General features: G+C 39.9%; 1 protein-coding gene across 5 annotated transcripts in view; it reads left to right on the forward strand.

The window, feature by feature from the left end:
* The first annotated feature begins 5,407 nt into the window (after positions 1 to 5,407).
* ATP8A1 (ATPase phospholipid transporting 8A1) overlaps positions 5,408 to 20,551 on the forward strand; it is a 101,045-nt gene continuing 85,901 nt past the window's right edge. For 2 of the 5 annotated variants that reach the window (XM_059844910.1, XM_059844912.1), the window contains exons 1-5: positions 5,408 to 5,558; positions 13,259 to 13,373; positions 14,557 to 14,656; positions 15,358 to 15,456; positions 18,489 to 18,534. In XM_059844910.1, the coding sequence (XP_059700893.1) occupies positions 5,510 to 5,558; positions 13,259 to 13,373; positions 14,557 to 14,656; positions 15,358 to 15,456; positions 18,489 to 18,534 (409 nt within the window). In that variant the 5' untranslated portion in view covers positions 5,408 to 5,509. Of the gene's footprint in view, positions 5,559 to 13,258; positions 13,374 to 14,556; positions 14,657 to 15,357; positions 15,457 to 18,488; positions 18,535 to 20,551 lie in introns of those variants that run through there. The other 3 variants (XM_059844911.1, XM_059844913.1, XM_059844909.1) reach the window with 2 other exon arrangements.

The raw sequence follows: 20,551 nt of genomic DNA on the forward strand, positions 1-20,551 counted from the left end.
AAAAATGAAGTTATTAAAGGAAAGGATAATGAGGTAAAGAAGTACTGATACACTAACTTTATTGACCAAAAGGAATGCTCCTCATGCCACATTTGATAGTGTCTGTACTGTCTTTCAAGGCCAAGCTACAAAACAGACTAAAAACTGACCATAAATGTATTGCACCATTGTGGACATCTAGGTTGACTGCTTCCAACTACCACAATTCCTTTCAGCATGTGAGATCATAACTTTTCAGGAACTTGCATGTCTGATGTGGACCAAATGATGCTGCCACACAGTGTTACAGGATGCACACCAGAGATGTTCTTGCAGACTTCCATTGCAAGCAACCATGAGTTTTGTTTTATCCTATGCAATTATATATCCATAAGCATTTTTTTCCTTCAGTGCCATGAATGTGAATCTATAGGAGTATAAAGAAAATTTGAGTAAAGGATCTTCAGGCTCAGGTATGGAGTTTGATCTACAAAGAACAGGATATACAGATGTAGCATCTGTTACACTCTGGATCTGCTTTGTCTGGGGTTTTCTTGCTGTCCTGTGATTTGTTTATGCAGTCAGGTACTGCTACAGCAGCTGAGGGAAAAACTAACAGGAATGCCTTCACAGGTTTCTGTAAATCAGCCTAGAGATTGAATTATTTAATGTAATTTGGGGCATGTTCTGTATGTCTAAATATGTACCTCAGGGGCTTGAGGTTTCTTTTATTAACATGTTTTGCCTCAGAAGAGAAGTTTCATAATCATAAAGGATGCGATGAACATAAATTTACACAGGCTTGTATGAAAAAAGCACATTCTATAATAAAAATTTCACAGATGTAACATGTGGGCAAACAGAAGATTTGCTGTTTTCTGTTAAACCACCAAAATAACTGTCAAGAATTTCACTAAAAATACTTGAAATATCCGTAAACTCAAATATTTTTAAAAACTTGGAGATTTTTTACCTGAGAAGATAAAACCTAAATGAGAAATTCCAAAGTTTAGAAAATAATGAGTTAACATGTAATTTTGTAAATAAAACTAATTACCATTTTAATGGTTTCAGGAAGAATTTTAAAGCACTTAATCTGATCTACTTATAGAATAGTTAGCAGAAGCTTATGCTTAAACATATGCACAATGGATTTAAAAATCAGTACACAAAATCTGTAAGTATTAACCTTTCAGAGGGTCAAAGAAAGCAAAGAAAAAATAACCTATTGCTCAATTGAGCACAGAACTAGTTGTCCTCAGCAACACCATAGGTAGCCTTCTAGTAAATTACAGACTCATCTGATGTAAAATGGTTGCTTCCCCGTACCTTTTTGAATTTTAGATGTAGTTATTTATAAAATTTCATTAGACACTTCCCATGCTATGGGAGTAGTAGCCTGTATATTCAATTACAAAAGTAATGGTTCAGAATTATGAGAGTTTGAGATTAACTGCACCAGTTGCTGCATTATCTTCTGAAGCAGAAAAAGACATATACCAGAAATCCTTTCCACAAAGCTCTGGAAAAGCAGGAAAAGTTACAGTATTAATTTTCCCTTCCACTACTGTATGAAACCTGGCCACTTATCAATATATCACAAAGGGAAACTGCACCCTGAAAATTCATATGAATTAATAGCATTACTGGGAAAATCTAGACTAAAATTTTATGTATGTCGAGTTTGTGAAAACTTCAACTAATTTATCCTGCTTTATATATGCAGTCATTTTATATAGAGTATTTCTTGCTCTGGTAGGCTACTACAGTGCACAGTTAGTATATCAGAAAGAATGGAAACTTCTATATTTTCTAATAAAGTAAGTGTTTATACCACTTGCAAGAACAGATTTGAGTTGGGTTAAGTAGTGTATACTCCTGAAAGCCATTACAGATGAAATGGTGATGTAAGACTGGATCATCATAGCTCAGTCAAATCATCAAACTATGGAATTGTGAAGGTGATATTTTTGACATATGTATAAATGTGTATCCTTTCACAATTTTCTTTTACTAGCTGAACATTTTAGCTGTCATTGCAAGACATTTTATGTCTGAAATAACTTATTCTTCTCAATGAATATGCAATTTTTCAGCATATATTTTAAAATCATCTTTTGTTCCAAAAGGTAGGGTGTGCTAATAAATTAATGCTAATAAATTTCTATCTGTTCCACCAGAGCTTCCACATATTTCAAAATACACATTGAAACTGAAGGGAAAACTCAATTAAGATTGTCATCTAATCTTTAAAGCAGAATATAGGCATATTGTTTAATTTATAGCTGTGTTGGAAAGCAGACTGACTTGCTTCTGTTTTGCAATCCTGTCATGTACATTCCAAACAAGTGATGATCCAAAGCTAAATACTGGATTCCTTAAAATATAGAGCATATTTTCAAGTGCATAAACTAAGCATACTCTCAGCTTAAAAAGCTGCAGAAGCCTTATCTGACCTGTTTGTATCAAAACAGGAAGGGTGGCATGTGAAGATGGTAACCCCTTGAGTAACACAGGTTCCATTTACATAGAAGAGGTGAAAGGATGGAGCTCATACAGTTGTTTTCCAAAGGAAAGAAATAAATACAAGGGCCAGCTGGTTTTGCTGGCAGATCATGTAGGGGAAATGTAGAAGAAATAGCCACTACTGTGCTTCTCCTGTAGTGATGTTGCAAGTGGATGGGGACTGTTAGGAAATATAGCAGCTGAGTTTCATTCATTTGGATGACATCTGGTTTAACTGTCTGTTGTGTAACCAAATGGTTAAACATGTTTATCTTACCATTGAGACTTTGTAGAAACTGAAAAAAACTGAAAAAATTGAGAATTTCTTAACTGATGGCAAGATTTAAAAAACCTTACTCGTTCTTTCAAATATTACTCATGCTATAACGTCAAAAAAGGTTTTTTCTTTTTTTTTTTAAAGACTTTTAAGCTTTCACAGTAACTCAAGAGTACACAAAAGTATACCAAAAATAAAGCTAGTAATTTTGTTGCTGTGCTGTTTTGTGAGGTGGATGGTGGCCTTATTTGTAAAATAACTGTTCACAATTTTAAATAATATTTGGCAGCATTGTTATAGTATCTTCTGTTCTCAGGAGGGTACACTTCCAGCTGCCCAAAGGTATCAGTAATCAGCACCACTTGCCAGGGATATTACAGCCAAAAAAACCCAGTTTAGACATAAAACAGCATCCAAATGTGGATTTAAGTGACAATCCTACAGCACTGCAGTAATTTGGGGGAAAATGCACGTTGACTGGCATGTATGTTGATTTATAGTGAATTTCACAATTTTGTTGCAGTCTTTTAACAATACTGAAGCTGCTAGAAAGTTCAAACCACCGCTCCCCATCCCCCTCAAGATTCTCTTTCACAAAAGGGCCCTATTGATGCTGGGAGGTTTATATATATATATATATATATATATATATATATTAGTCCCCTAAATGACTGCTTCAGTCAGGCTTCAATGGAATGTCACAGAAAACTAGAAGCTGTTTCTTGTTGAAAGTAATTTGCACCAGCCAAGACTGCCCACGGCTGACTGACCCACACTGAGTATTTCTTAAAACTGGATGAGCAATGCATGCTGTTTCCAGGCATTTTGTTTTACCAGAAAAATGCATGAAGAGGCATCTTTCTACAATCCTTGTTTCTGGTTCAGAAAAGAAAGAAAAAAATTCAAAACCCACAAAAACACAAACAACCCACACAGATTGCTGCATAAGATGATGCAGAAGAGCACTGTCTTTTGAAGGACACTCTTGAGCAGGTTTTCTGAGCTGTGACTTGAAAGAAACCCACAGTATTTATTTCCTAATGCAGTCTTCTATGAAGCAAAGTATTTCTCTTCCTTGGTATCTGAGCTCAGCATTTAAGAAAAACAAATTCTTGGTTCACTTTCCTCCATGAATGAAGCACTGCTTCGTAGAATCATAAAATCATTAATGCTGAGAAAGACCTCTAAGACCACTGAGTCCAGCCATTAACAAAATACTGCCAGGTCCATCACTAAACCCTAAGCACCAACATCTATATGTTTTGCTTCATCCATTTAGAGAGATTAAAGTTATACAATTTTATTAAATATTCACTCTTTTGCTGTCAAGAAAGACTATATACATATCTTATTTTCTTATAGCGGGTGTATATCTTCTATAGCGAAAACAGCAGCAATCCTACATCTGTAATCTGTGTTATGTACTTTCTTAGGGACACAATGGTGGCCTTTAGGGGACACGTCAGCCTCAAATCCTCTCAAGATTCATGAGACAACAGTAGCTTTATTCCGTTCCATCATGCTCTAGGCAGCCAGTATGCTTTATGCCTGACTGAAACAGATGCAAGACATAATTATGCCAAGCAGACCTGCCTCCAAATCACCTTTCCTATTTTCTTCTGCATCCTGTTTTTACTGTGTCTGTTTTTTGCGGAGGCACGGGGGCAGCGTGCGGCAGGCGCACTGCTCAGCCTGTTGCCGTCACCCCAGTGTCACGCTCACAGTCTCGAAGTGAAAGTGCTGCTGCTGCTTCCGCCCGAGGCATCTGCGGCTGGGACCTCCTTCCCAACAGCCCACACGGGAGCAGCGCTTGGATTCACACTGACTCACGGCTGTCACGCTGCGGCATCCTGACTGAGATTAAAAATAAGAAGTCGGGCTAGAGTTTGAAGGCTGCCTGTCAAACAGAGCGTGGCACAAACACTCTCCTCGCCTGGATGACGGCTATGGAACACCGTTTCAATTTCCTCTCTGGATGAACGCCTCCCGGCCCCCACCGCGCCCCTGGCTCCATATACACCTCGCTCAGCAGCGTACGAGACCGAGCGAGGGAGGGAGTCGGGGAGTCCGCTCTGCCGGCTCGCCGCCGGGCCTGCTGCCCCCCGCCCCTGCCCTCACGGGGTGAGCGGGGCTGAACACGTCTGGCGGAGCCCCGCTCACCCCGCCTGGCCCCCGGCACTCCCCGCCCCGTCACGGGTCCCGCCCGCCACGGCTGCCGGAGACACCGGGCGACCTTGCCCGGGGCTTTCCCCGCCCGCCCCCAGTGCCGGGCAGCGGCCCAGGGCTCGGCGCGTTCCATTCCCCCCGCGTCACGGGGTGGGGGGCGCATCGGAAGCCCTTCGCTTGCTCCAGAGGCGGGACACACACCGCCGTAGTGCCGGTGCCCGGTTAGGCGCGGTGACCCGACAGGCCCGAGCCAGGGAGACAGGGAGGTAGCGGCGGGACGCCTCGGGACAGGGAGGCGCGGGGGGAGGGCGGAGTTGGTAGGTTCCGGAGGGGGCCGGCGAGTGCGGAGCGCGGGCGCCGCGGCTGTCAGTGAGCAGCGGCGGCGCCAGCGCGGACGGGCGCAGCCGGAGAGAGGCGCTGCCTCGGGTTGCCGGAGCCGCCGCCTCGGGCTGCTGGAGGAGCCGCCGCCGTCGGGACCCGCCGCCTTCGCCCCGGGCCTCGCAGCGGCGCAGGGCGCGCTCCGGCGGGCGGCAGGTGCAGGGCGCGCCGTTGGAGGGAGGCGGCCGCGCCACCGCCTCGGCGATGCCGGCGGTGCAGAAAACGGTGTCCGAGATCCGCTCCCGCGCAGAGGGTAAGAGCCGCCCGCCTCTCCGCGCCGGCAGGGAGCGACGGGGGAGCCCGGCGGCGTTGCGGCGCGGAGCCGCGGCGGGGTCTGCGCCGCCTGGCCGGGAGGGGGCGGTGGGAGCCGGTGTGGCGCCGCCGCCGCGCTCCTCACCCCCGTCTCCTGTCGTGCCGTGCGCCCCGGTGGGGTTGCGGCGGCAGCGACCCCAGCCTGGGGCGTGAGCGGTGCCGGTGTTCTCCGGGAGGCCTCGTATTTATGGTTGTCTATATCCGGTGATCCCCGCGCAGCATTTTGCCCCTCAGCGATGGCAGCGGTGGTTTCGTTTTCCCCGTGGTGTGTGGCTGCTCGGCCCGCCGGCCCCAAGCGGCAGCGGGGGCTCATGGCCTGGGGTCGTCGGCCCGGGAATAAGCCGGAATCCCTCTTTTGTGTGTAACATGTACGTGTGCGCTGATCATCAGAAATAAGCGTTTCTGATACACGGCTTGTGCCAGGAAGCTTCGGACAGCGCTGAAGTCTCGTGCCTAAGTGGATTTGTTTAACCTCAGGTAATGTGTCAGCAGCTGCTTTGTGAAAAGAATCATTGCAGTGGAATTACATTACTAAAAGCTTTTATGCAGAAGTAACGTTTGAAATCGTGGACCTCAAAGCAGCACGATGTTGGGGCTGCCTGTGATTTTTAGTTGCTGTGGGTAACAATAACAATGTCCCGGTAATGGCATAAGAAGTATTGAGGCAGTTGTGCTTGATTTATCCCCTTGTCTGTAAGTTTCCTTACTTAAACCATATATTCAGTTGATTTTTTCTTTTTTTAGCTTTGTTGTGCTTTGTTTGGTAAAGGGAGGCAGAAACTTTCTCCCTGTATCTTTCTTCCATCTTCCAAACAAAAAATATTTTATTTAACTTCTGTGCAAAGAAAAGCACAAAGAATCATAGATTAGAAGTGGGCTGTTAGATTGATGTTCTTTTTCAGTTTTACCATGTTTATGCCTTCCTCCACCAGAAGTAGGTTTGTAGGAGGTCTGGCTCTGTCTCTGCCTAGGAAATGTTAGTGGCAAAGAAATAGAAGGATGTGCCTTTCTAAGAAAAAAGGGAGAAAGTGCATCTTTTCAGGAATACTTCTGAAATGTGTTTACAACCAGAACAGCAATCCTGTATACTCTTAGTGATTAGTAGATGCATATAATGAGACTAGTTAAACGTCCAATTTTTCAGTGCTTAATTTCAATTCCTTTTCACTTACCCTTGTTCCAGACAATTGGTTTTCACTGCAAGCAGAGTATTGCATAAATAAATTGGGAAAATTTATGCTCTCTTTAAAATTATCTAATTCCAGAACTCTTAATGGTTATTAACAGAATAAGTGTGGTTTTCCCTAAAGGTAACTGGCTATCTAAGATTTACAATTGCAATAAAAGGAAAAAAAAAAAAAAGTCTGGTTTATTTTTCAAGGTTGAATGATTGTGAAGCAGTTAAATACTGGGTTTAAGAAGCTTCTCAAAACCACTTTCTTTAGGACTGATAGTAGGTATAAAGCATCTTTTAAGAAACTTAACTTTTGCAAAATGATTTGATAGTTTTTTCATTACACCAGTCGAGTTGATTCTATATGACTCATACTGTACTTCACTGTATATATAGTACTACTCAAAAAAATTTGAAATCTGTTTTCTTAGTCTTATATTAATGTGACAGTTTGTTTAGATGTAATTCACAATGAAACCAACATCAATTAGTCTCTTTTTTTTTCTTTTTGAGAGGAGTGATTCCAAGTCCAGTTACTCCGTACATTTAGACTACATAGTTGCCATTGCTAAACAGCTCTTTATAAATGCTACTGTTTTCTAAAACAGAGAACTCCAGCACTCTGCCATGTGTTTGACAGGGACATAAAGGAACTGTCAAACCCTAGTTCTGGCAACAGCCCAAGTCTCCTAGATAAGCACTATGCCAAGTGATGATAAAGCTTCTTTCAGAGAACTCTGCCAAAGACTTATCCCAGTGCAGAGTTGTTACTGCCTGGGTCCCTCTGTGTTCTTGGAACACTGGTAATACTGTAATCACAAACAGCAGCTTCCATGACTTCTGTTATGGTGTGGACCATTCCTTAGCCTAAGACTTGTGGGGGTCTGACAGACACTATTACTTGCCTTATTCTAGATTTTTTGTATTGTATCTTCGGGCTTAAAATCTCACTTTGCTCTCCTGTCACTGCAGCAACTAATTCCTGCTTCAGAGACCTTTTCCATTCATCATGAACTACCTTACCAGGCTGGACTGTCTTGAGCACCATCTCAGAAAGACCTAAGCTCTCTCTCACATGAAGACATAGTGATAATGTTATTAGAAAAAATCAGATGATGTGCTCAGGGGAAACAAACTGAATCAGAACTGTCAGAATGATGTGCACCTGTAGCATTCCCAGGAAGTGGTCAACAGTTGCATAGAGGAATTGATACTACAGTCTATAAATTATTGCAAAATAAAAATTGTAGGTGTTTTAGGGTCTGTAAGCCAACATATTACCTGCATAGAGAAAAGAATTTGAGCAAAAAGAAACTGATTTTGTGCCATTCTTCCAAACCTCTGCAAATTCTTCATGGCTGATGAAGGATAACCAAGCATGCTTATAACCATGTTTTATTAGGTTTTTGTGTCTGTTACCCTGTTGCAGGAAATAGGTGCTGCTTACCATTCTGAAGTGGTATGGGTATCAATAAAGTCTCTCTCAAGGCACAGAAGATCTGGCCCTCTTAAACAAATATAGGAAATTGGTGTCATGTATTCTGCAATTGCAAAACACAAGGGGAATCTTTGAGTAGTGTGGCCTACATAAAGCTTTATTAAATACAGTAACTAACTGTGGTTATTTAGCTATATATAGCTTCACAGTTCATATATGCATCTATTAAATAATATGAAATTGGATCATTCAAGTAATTATATTTCTTTTGAGAGGTTCTGGGAAAGTGGAATTGTTCTTCTGAAGTCTTATTAGGGTTCTTTGAAGATTGAAGCATTAATTCTTTTCCTCTCTATGTTGGTGGAGTTCACGGAATTATATCAGGTCATTGAGAAAGGGTAGAGAGTTGAGGTGCCGTGATGCTGCCTACTAAAACTAGCAGGTAATAACTAGTTTCTGTTGGTGTTCTTGTACAACATCTAGGTGAAGCTGAACTGGGATAAGATGAGATGACTTTCACATGAAGAAAGAATATATTTTGAAATTCTGTAGTGGTCATCAGATTGTCTTCAGCAGACCATTGGTTTTTGTAGTGCCTAATGTACCCTTAGGTATTTCTGCTTAAGGTCTTAAGGACTATGTAACATTTTACTGTATTTAGTGATCATTATAGTCACTTGTGTCTGGGGTTTATTTGTGCCCAGTGTGTTTTGATCCCAGTGTTTCACAACAGGGAGAAATCTTGATTTAGTTCTAGACAGGTTTGGCCATCTCAGTGGTACCAGCAGGTGCAAGCAGGTCATTTAAATTTCCTTCTGTGCTCTGACTCCTCAGAAGGACAGTCTGGATCAGGTTCCCAGTGCCTATCCTGTCACTGAAAGTCTGTCATGGCTTTGCAACAAATAATTCTGAAGACACTTTCTTTTTCATAGTGGTTCCATCTTTGAACTATGCCACGTGCTCCAGAAATATGAGCTAGCAGACAAACTGTTCTGGTATGGGCTGGGATAGACTTTGCTTTCTTCCTAGCAGCAGATAAAATGCTGTGTTTTGGATTTAGGTTGAGAATATTGTTGATAACACACTGATGTTTCAATTGTTTCTGAGCAACACTTACACTTACACTTAAATCAAGGACTTGTTAGCATCTCAAACTGCCCTGCTAGGGAGGAGGCTGGGAGTTCAAAAGGTAAAGGAGGGGACACAGCCAGGGCAGCTGCCTCCCAGCTGACCAAAGGATATCCCAGACCTTTTGGTATTATGCTGAACAGCAAAACTGGGGAGAGTTGGCAGGGGGCTGGCAGCCTGCTGCTCAGGGACTGCGTGGACATTGGTCAGCGGTTGGTGACAATTGTGCATCACTTGTTTTGTATGTTCTTTTATCATTATTTTCCCTTATTTTTCTGTCCTATTAAGCTGTTTTTATCTCAGCCCATGAGTTTTACCTTTCTTTCTGATTCTCTGCTCCAGCACTTGGGGTAGGCAAGTGAGTGACTATGTGGTGTTTAGCTGCCTGCCAGGTTAAACCACAGCACTTAGTTGTGTAAGAGGTTCTTGACTACAGCATCAGCTTTCAAAGGTTTCAAACACTCTACTTAGGGAATAAAAAAGATTTTTTTTTTTATGATGAAGAGGACTGTATTAAAATCCTTTTGGCAATTTGGTTGAGGGTTTTCTTTCCCTTTATTTCCATTTTGTAGTATATGTGTATGTAACATTACAATCTTGTAATGAAAATGAGACTGTTTTAAGGAATAAAAGCTGAAAGTCTTGAAGTACCCTACCTAAAGGAAAAATTAGGGGTATGGAATTTACTTTTGTTGTTTTACTAATGTAGAAACTTTTGAATCAAGACTGCTTTAGGAGGAGTTCCTGCAAATACTGAGTGTTTGAAGAGAGATGCTTCTTCCAAATTTATTGTTGGATCAAAATATGATCTTCAGTGGGTGCTCTTGTTTAAAGAAGCTCTAATTGGTTTGGGGGCTGTGTTTTTTAGTTTCATTGGTTACTTATTTATTTGGAATTTGTTGTTATTGAAGATGTTATGTTTTTTTCATTGGGTTAGGCTGCCAAATGAGTCTATGTGGTTCCTTGAGTATTTTGTTGGCACCTGTTAAGATGGGCCAGTCTGCTAGGCTGGCTGTCCTTCCTCTGAAGAGACTATTTGAGATAAATACTGATGTTTGAATGTGTGCCTTTCACTGGGTAAGGAAGGAAATGCAGAAATTGCAGAGGGTGAATGTAGTAGTGAGGGTTTCCTGTATCATGGTAGAGCCTGTGAATTATGTTTAGGTAATGGGAAGAAATAAAAAGTTTCTGCTGAGCCTTTTCTCAATGTGTGGAGACTTGACCTTGCAAAGTAGTGTCTGAAATGTATTTTGAATAGGTAAGAGGCAATATACTGCACCAGCGGACTTGGCGAATGGCTTCAGATTTGCCTAACGTGTTTGCAAGCATTTATAGAGCATGCTAGAAATAAGCATTAAGTTTTCATGTACAGCCCTAATTATCCTTGACATGCTATACATTCTGATGTATTCAGTTGCATTATAACATAGGGGTTTTCCGTGTCTTTTCCTCATTCTCAAACAGAATGAACAGTGTACATTTAACAAGCACCTATATACACACAAAATTGGTCGCATGTTAAAACTTTATGCTGATTTATTTATGCTATACCTGTTGGTACTTTACAAGCTCCAGCCTGAAGACTGCTTAGGCCTGTTGTCTGCAATGTAGTGGCAGACTGCTTGACAAAACATTAGTGAAAAGCCTTGGGAGAGAAGAATACATTGGTGTCCCCTTTTGCAGTTGAAAGTTGGGATGCAGGCTGACACAAGATACCTCATAGTCCCTGGAAGAATATACAGAAAGCTCAACTTTAACTGGCTAGTGGAGGCAGGTGCTGGGAATGTCAGTGAGTCTAATAAAACTATTTCAAATTAAGCACACACAAAATTAAGAATATACTGATGCCACATCTCTGAGAATAATCTGGCTAATGTCACAAAGAAAATCTGGACCAAGTGAAGAAATCTTGTTAACCAGTGAGACCAACCAATTAAAATTAACCAGCTTAGCAGCCTTGACTTCTAATGATCACGTCCTTCCAGCTCAAGACTGGTCCATCACAATGAGCACAAAATCAAGCCAAGGTGGCAAAAGCACTGGATGAAGCAAAGCATTTGATACTGTCCCCCACAATATCCTTGTCTCTAGAGACACATGGATTTGATGGATTGACCACCCAGTGGATAAAGAAATGGCTAAATGGTTGCATTCCAAGAATTGCAGTCAACAGCTCAGTGGAAAGCAGTGACAACTTGCATTCCTTAGGGGTCAGTATGAGAGCTGACTTTTTTCACATCTTTGTCAGTGATTTGGACCGTGAGATTGAGTGATCCCTCAGCAAGTCTGCTAACATTGCCAAGCTGTGTGATGCGGCTGACAGGCTGGAGGGAAGGGATGCCATCCAGAGGCACCTTTAGAGGTGGCCTGTGTGAACCTCATGAAGTTCAGCAAGGCCAAGTGCAAGGTCCTGCATCTGGGTCAGGGCAATTGCAAGCACAAATGCAGTTTGTGTGGAGAATGGATTGACAGCAGCCCTGAGGAGAGGGACTTGGGGGTGTTGGTGGGAGAGAGGCTCCACAGGATTTGACAGTGTGCATTTGGAACCCTGACAGCAAACCACATTCTGGGCTGCATCAAAGTGTACCAGCAGGTCTAGGTGTCAGCACCTTGAAGGGCAGATGGGTTCTTCTGCCCATCTTCTCTGCTCTTGTGAGACCCCCACCTGGAGTGCTGAATCCAGTTCTGGGGCCCCCAGCATAAGAAAGACATGGACCTAGAGAAACAAGTCCAGAGGAGGGCCACTAGGTTAATCACAGGGCTGGAACATGTGTATGAAGACAGGCTGAGAGAGTTCAATCTGGAGAAGAGAAGGCTTATAGGAGACCTTCTAGCAGCCTTCCAGTGTCTAAAGGAGGCCTGCAAGAAGGTTATAGAGGAACTTTTAACTAGGGCTTTTATTGACAAGAGGGAATGACATTAAGGAGGGTAGGTTTAGATTAGGTATTACGAAGAAGATCTTTACTGTAGGGATGGTAAGGCATTGAACAAGTTGCCTGGAGAGGTTGCAGACTCCCTATCCCTGGAAGTGTTCAAGACGAGGCTGGATGGTGTTCTGAGGAACCTGATTGACTGGAAGGTTCCTTGCCCATGACAGGAGGGTTGGAACTACATGATCTCTAAGGTTCCTTCCAAACCAAACCATTCTGTGAATTAGCAAGGAGTCCCTGCCAAAGCTCACATATAAAAAGGTGAACCTACAAGAGGTCAAAGCAGCAACAGGTGGCTGTAGAGGAGTAGAGAGAGATGGATTTAGTGGTAAAATCACAACCTACCTGGAGTTTAACCTGGTGAGTGCCTTATAGATGCAATTCTTGTTCTCCTTCAGATGTAACAGCAGAAAGATGATGACTGAGAAGGGTGGTGCCTCTAGGCTGCAGGCTGCAGGGAACCTGGAAACAAAAGACAGAATAGGATGCAGTAAACAGTGTCTTCTCCCCTTATCAATCTCTACTGATAAGATCAGCTTTCAGGAACCCCAGGTTCCTGATACCGGTTGCAAAGTCGGAAACAAAAAAGACTTACCTTGGTGGAGAATGATCAGTTTAGGGAACAGTTAAACAAACTGGCAATACAAGAATCTGTGGATCTAATAAGATGCAATCATGAGTGCAGAGGGGGCTGGCAGGTGTCACAGTTATGCTACTCCCAGTGATCTTTGCTATGTAAGGAGGGTCTGTGGGAAGTGTAGGTTTTTACTGAGCATCTTGAATATATGAAAAAGACTTTTTTGGTTTTTTCAGGGGTCATTACCGGTGAGAAATGCAAATACATTGAGTTCACATCCACAATAAATGTCCTTTTGTCTCATGAAGTGCCTTGAATCTTGTGTGAGTAAATCTATTTATATAGAAAATCATTTATATATATTTATATGGAAAATCATGCTGTGTTTTTACAGGCTATGAGAAGACAGAGGATGTTTCAGAGAAGACTTCCCTAGCTGATCAAGAGGAAGTGAGAACTATATTCATCAATCAGCCTCAGCTAACCAAATTCTGCAATAATCATGTCAGGTATTAACAAATACACTAGAACGTTGCATACTGAATAGCAAAATTGAAAAGGTTTCATTTATTCTATTTCTGTCATTTCTACTGGCCACCAATGACAGTCTCAGAAACTGGAGGGAGGAATGAAGTGAAATGAGACAAGAAAGCTGTTTCAGTTACAAACCTGACCTTCTGCATTTTTAAGAATGGAGTGGGGAAGATACAGGTGCTTTACAGCTGTACCATCAGTGTGTCCCTAGAGGATGGATTTGTTCTTCAGGTTTCAGTTCAGTTTGTCTTTGAACCTGTACCTGGCAGCTGAATGCTGATGGAGATGTACTATACTTGAGCACAGCATTGTTTGCGCTTTGGAAACACTTGGCTTTTTCAGTCAGCTGGTTACAAGGATGCTGTGATTGCCTGTGAGAATAGTTTTTAGGTTCAGGCTTTAGGGGCTTTGTTGATGGTTATGCTGGGTTTTTTGTTTGCTTTTGATGAATTTTAAGTCATACAGTAAATACTCATAAGTAATGTGTGTTTAGATCTGATAACATCCTCACTTCTGTTGTTAAAATTCAAAGGAAATGAACAGCAAAGATACCTCTGTCCCAAATAGGTGTGTTTTCTGAAGGTACCTTTGAAAATGTGTAGAAATTTTGTAGACATTGAGAATAATGTGGGGGGATTTTCTATGACCTTGAGAAACTTTATATGCCATTTCTTGGTGCAGCTTCTCCTTCTGTCTTTTGCTTGCTTACAGAGTAGAGGGCTTTTGCGGGATACATTCATTCCCCCCTTATATTGACAGTTTTATGCAAGGTCAAAGTAAATATGACTGATTTGAAAATAAGTTAAAATATTCTTACAAGTCTTTTGCTTAAAAGTTTTTGGCATGATTGTTTTTGCATATGTTGTTTTAGAACTTTAGATGGTTAGTGGTCTGTTCTTAAAAGATGTAATAGGCTGGCAGAGAGATGGGAGCTGAAACATTTTGTGAGGATGTCTTAGCAGAGATTTTTTTGCTAAGATAAATTTTATTCTCTTCTTCCAGCCTAGCAAAAGCACACTTAATATCCAATATTTGTCAGTTTAGAATCAAAAAGCAAACAGTTTTGTTTGAAAGCTTGTATAACTGAGAGGGAAAGAATACATTTGAAGAAATTTTTGTTCTGTAATAATAGCATGTGCTTTTGTCTCTTCTTCTCAGCACTGCAAAGTACAACATAATCACATTCCTGCCAAGGTTCCTTTATTCCCAGTTCAGAAGAGCTGCTAATGCATTTTTTCTTTTTATTGCATTGCTTCAGGTAAGATCAACAATAGATTCTAATGTTTTAAACTTGATAAGAGACCATCTATTTTGTAGACAGAGATACTGAGATACTTGAGGTTGCTGTGCTGTTCTTTCCAGGCTAGCAGGCCTATCAGAACAGCTGTATCATGTAGACATATCTTTAATAAAATGCTTGGGTTTGTGGCTTTCTTGCTTCTTGGAGATAAGAAAATGCACACAAATATTTTTCTGTAAAACAGGTTAAGTATAGCTGAAATTCTGTTGGGTCAAAAAGACTTATGAGAAGAAAATTCTATTTAAAAATATTTGGCATACACACAAAACTGTTACCTGTAGTTGGCATTTCTTCTAGAGGGTAACGTTTAAAAACATACTGAACTATATGAACAAAAATCTAAATTGGAAAGTTTAGTTGTATTTTATAAATGCGTATTTTAATTCAATTTGAAACACAGAAAAGGAAGGTGAATATTCTGCAAACACTTAACCTTTGGAAATAGTACTATTGAACATTGTACTGCTTGAAGTGCAGATGTTCTTTTATTGTATCAGCTGCTTTTGAGTTGAAGACTATAAAGCTCTCTTGGACATAATTAACACTGTGCCTAAAAAGTGAATTCACGTGTCTTTATTTGCCCAGAAAGTACTGTTTCTTGTATTTAAAGTGTTTTCAACCAGCAATGCAAAATATTTTTTCTCTTTCTTTTTTAATAGCAAATACCAGATGTATCACCAACAGGCCGCTACACAACATTGGTTCCTCTCTTATTTATTTTAGCTGTAGCTGCAGTGAAGGAGATAATAGAGGATATTGTAAGTATTTAATAGCAATATTTTGTAAATAGCTATCATATTTTTCATTTATAATATACAAAAATGTTTCCTGATTGTCAAATCCATGTCCCAGCATTTGATGCACCTCTTTATTTCTAATGTCCTGTGCATAAAATCCTTAGTTTCACTGTTGTGACTTTTCATTGTTTTTTTTTTTAAACAGGAGAATAGGCCTTTTCAGTTTTTTTTCCTGTTGCTCTAGTCCAGTGCAATTAACTGTTTGTGTTTCCTAAATGCTAGCATTTTCCTGGTGCTAAGTGTGATCTGGTGACTCCTGATGGCCAGGAACAGAGAGAATTGGTCCTTGTTAGGCACCTTTGCTAGGCTTTCTTAGGCTCTTTCTAGTCACTGTCCGTGGTAGTGGTTGTTTTGCTTTCTTCTTGCATTGAAAGAAAACTTTAAAAGAGGTGGTACATTGTCAACACAGATGTCAACACAGAAGCATCCATTCTGATTTATTTTATTTTGAGGGAGAGAGGAATTTCAGTCTCTGTTTCACTTTATACAAAAGATGTTGGGGTTTTCTAAGTACCTTCTTGCCCTCTCTTCAGTAAAAATATATGATAGAAATCTGTCTCTCTAACTTTCTTAAAATAATTAAGTCTTTTAATTGATGTATTTTGTATCTAAGGAATTAAAGTAGTCTTAATTATTTACCAAATTATTCCATATGCTAAGAATTTCTTTATCTGCTTTTGTTTTATTTTAGTTCTGCAGGTATGTTAGGAGGACAGGACATTAGGTATGTTATGACACAGCAGTGTCTTGTCCACTAGAGGAGTAGTGTTCCTGTTTGTGGGCTCTTCTCTTTGAGTTTTGGAAAGGGTTGCAGGTAGTGTAGTCATTCCTTGCACACAAGTAGTAAGCTGCCTCTGAGCACCAGATTTATTGTATTTGAGCAGAATTACAATGTATGTGCAGAAACATGACCAAAGGGAAGAGTGATGAGCTGCAGAGGAGGTTTGGTATGGAGAGTGGTTGGTCCCATGCCGTCTTTATTGATTGGTTTTCTCCTCAGTTACCTCTATGAATGGATGGTGGGCAAGATATTGACTCCCTAGGTTGTATGAAGCTCCTAGATCACAGAGTTAAGTGGTCCTGCAAGAGACAATGAGGTTTACATTAAATAGTTTTCTTCTATTTGGCATTTCTGGTTTTTTCTGCCTTACAGTCAGCTTCTCCTTAAATGCCTTTGTTGCTTTCTCTTTACATAAACAAAACCCCTTTAAAAAAAAACCATTAAATCAATTCATGTTCTTCTAGATATTTTTAACCATTCTGCTGTTAATGCTTACAGACTTACACCATCTGTCAGTGTCTAGGCAAATATAAAACTGAAGCTGCTGCTACTGTACAGAGTGTCCTTTTTAAAATTGTCTCATCCAGTTGCTTTTTTTGTTATTTATTTCTACCATTTGCTCTTTGTAACTTGAAGTGTACAGTTTGGTGTGGCAGGGGAGAAAGACAGGGATCAGGTGTAGTGGGTTTTGCGTATATCAGCTAAATAAAGTTCTCATTACCAAATGCTACAGAGATACCCAAAACCAATACAGCTGTACCATTTTTTTGCTGAGAAAGCCGACCACTTTCTGCATAGTCAAATATTCAAAGTGTTTTCCCTTAACCATTAATTTTCATTATGTCTCAGTTCTTTTACACAGTGAAATATCTAGGATCTCCATGAATGGTAATCTTCATCTAATATTAAAGCTTTTGGATGGAGACCTTTTATAATGATAACAACAAATACACTTGTCAGAATAATACTTTCAGCTCAAGAACCAAATGTTTCTCTTTCTGGAATGAAATACCAAGAGAAAGACGTTAGCAGAAGATACTATTCATGAACAGCATGTTTTTTCCATATATGCTTCAAAGGTGCTAGCAGGATTTGTGACATGCAGTGTTAGATTGTCAACTGCTTCCAATAATTTTCATCTCTCCCACCTCAGAAAGCACTGGATATTAACCTTTTCAAAATGGAGGAGATTCACCCTGTGGGCAAATAGACACCTGCTATGGTCAAGTTAGGCTTTCCCTTTGACAAAGGTTATTCATCTGTACAGTCAGCCATCTTTTTGAAAGGAGAATCTGCTGGTTATCTCTGAAAATCTAGTAAAAATAATATTTCAATTTTTTTGAAGTTACAAGGTGGCTTTTAAGAGCTGCTAGCTCAGAGTCAAATCAACATTTTATTGGCAATAAATCACTCAAGCATCTTGACCTATTTTTCTTCCATTTTACAAGATTGCTTCTGATTTTGTTTGTATCACAAAGACATGAATTCTGAACATCTGTGTAAAAAGTGTACCTAAACTAGTTAATTCTACTTAAATTAATTTTCTAAAACATGTTCCTGCTCAGAAAAAACTGCGTTCATGATTCCTAAATAGTGTGTTTAAACTAGTACTCTCCTAAGCTTTTTGTGTCTTGAGTCTGGTCGTACCTTGAAAATGCTGGCTGTTAAAAGCTGTATCAAAAGATTACTGTCAAAAGATGTCTCACAGCTATATTAAAACTGAGGGGCATCATTGTCTCTTTGGGGGAGGTGGTGCTGTTGATTTTTTGTTTGTTTTTCTGTTACTGTTATTGAAGTCTGCAGGCAGCTTTGTAGAAGTGGAGTCATGTTTACAGAGTCATTGCCTGACTTCAGATGTCTGTATGAGACCCTCAGATGAAGAACTGTTCCATGATCTTTGCTGTAGTAGAGTCAGTTCCAGGAAAGGGCAAGGTTACAGCATTGAAATGCACCCGTTCCTTATGTAAGGAACTTGTCCAGATAGAGATTGCCCACATGAAAGGATATTTTAGTACAGTATAATTAGCCGGGAACTGGATGTGACTTTCCTGGTGTTCATAACTATGCAAGTAATTAATAGTCCTGTTTAAATACGTACGTGGTTTAGTGAATAGCTGAGGAGGAGGGGCTAATAGATGGGTTTTTTATTAGAAGTATGAAAGCTTTATCTTATCAACAAAAGTCTTTAACCACTCTACATTTTTTAATTTAGAAAAGACATAAAGCTGATAATGCTGTGAACAAGAAACAGACTCAAGGTAGGAAATTTTTTTAACCTTTTTTTGGGGGTGGGGGGGGGAAGTGTTGAATTTTTGCACATGGTAGTAATACAACTTGATCTGCTGACATAATTGAGTGGGAAATCACATGTGCAGATTACTTCAAAATTTCTAATGTAAACAGTTGAACTAATAATTTGCAGTGATGTTAGCTCCACAAAACAGAATATGTTCTCGATTAAGGTTGTGAGGCTCCTAAGAAACTTGAGCATTTATTCATTTAGCACAGGTGATGCTGCCACTATTAGAACATCATAATCACCTGTGTGTTTAATGAAGCTACATTATAATTAAAAGTCTGCATTTCTGAGTACAAATATATTTTTTTTCAGCCAGCAATAGGAAGGAAGCATCAAAAAAATAGAACTGTCTTTCTGTGCTGCTTCAAAACTGTGGATAAAGACTAATGGAGTTATTTTGGGTTTGAGTTGTTGGGGTTTTTTAATTAAATCAATGTAACTGTTTGATTAGAAATTATAAGATTCTTAGCCAGTGTAGCCTAGCCAAAATATTGGCATGTGGTTTGTTTAATATATTTTGATAAAGAAAAGTGTTATAAAACTGGGATTATTTTAGCTCAGAAAGTGAAGGAGGTACTAGTATATCCTAAACATGCTTGTCAGGTAGTATGTCAAAATTTAGGTTCCTGCTTTGCTGCTCTTCAGCTTTTCATGTTACTTGTTCTGAGGTAGACCTGTCTTGATGGTATTAGTCCTGTTTTTGTAAACAGGAGGAGGAATGAGTGTCATGTGATTTTGATTCCAGAAAATATGAAAAATAGCACAAAGAGAAAAATCTTACATGAAATCCTTTTAAATATATAATAAAAATAAACATTTTTTTTTAGAGAGAAATGTACTCATCACTTAAAAAAATTGTGTAGCACTGCTAAATACTGGAAACATAAATTTTAAAGCCTACCTAAATTGTATGTAAATCTTTACTGTAAAATTTAGGGGGCCTGGGAAGGCAAGATAGCTTAGGAAACTGTTGAGCATGTAGAGACTACTGAGCTCAATAGCAGGTATGGAGAGATTAGGATGGGGAAAAAAACTATTGACTGAAATCACAGAAATGGAAATCTCCAGAGGCCTGGAGAAACAGGTAACCTATTAGCAATACATAAAAAAAAAAAGGAAGACTTAATATTGACATCCAAAATTCTTTCATCAACCACTCATAGCTACTGAGATTACAAACAACAGTTTTGGTTGTAGTGAAATATTAAAATGCATTTTCAATTTTTCTTTTTGTCTAGAGTGTACAAAGTTTTAATAAAAGGCTCATTTTACTCTATTTTCTGACTCTTCTTCTTGGTTACCTCTCATCAGGGTCTTTGTTAATTGTTCCTAGGATTCCTTAATGTTCCATGCATGCAGAAGAGTATCTGGGAAGTTAAATGTGTGATGAGGATAAGTAAAATATTGCTCGCACTGAGAAACACATTTCTTAAGCTCATACAGGATTCACATATGTGCAGCATTGATCCTATCATCCTGACAAATCAATTTTTAAATGTATTGTCAATTACAATCTATTGTCAAAGCAAGAATTAAAAAGTTAATCAGTATGGTATTCTCTTCGTTTATTTCATGTATTCAGCAGTTCTGTGACCCTGAAAAGCAGCAATGTGCATAGTACATTGTATATGCAGCTCCACCTTTATTTGCCTTTTAAACACATGGAATTGTTAGTGAAATGGCATGAGCATGTGTAGATTCTGTATTTGGGTCCCCATTCAACGTTCTGTTCCTTAATGATTATCTGTATCTCAGTCAGCCATAAGTAATTAACTTTCTAAAAGTTTACTTTAAAAAAAAACTTTTGCAAAGGATTTGGATGTATTAGGCTGCAATTGGGATAATTTTTTGTTGCCTCAGGCTGCATACATATATGATACAGGAGGATACCATCAGACATTCTGATAGGATGAAATCTTCATTTCTGTAGTGTGGTGAAAAAGCCTTCTGGGCAGATGGAAAATGCTTTTGAAAAG

The sequence above is a fragment of the Haemorhous mexicanus genome, chromosome 4, assembly GCF_027477595.1.
Source record: "Haemorhous mexicanus isolate bHaeMex1 chromosome 4, bHaeMex1.pri, whole genome shotgun sequence".
Taxonomy (NCBI): domain Eukaryota; kingdom Metazoa; phylum Chordata; class Aves; order Passeriformes; family Fringillidae; genus Haemorhous; species Haemorhous mexicanus.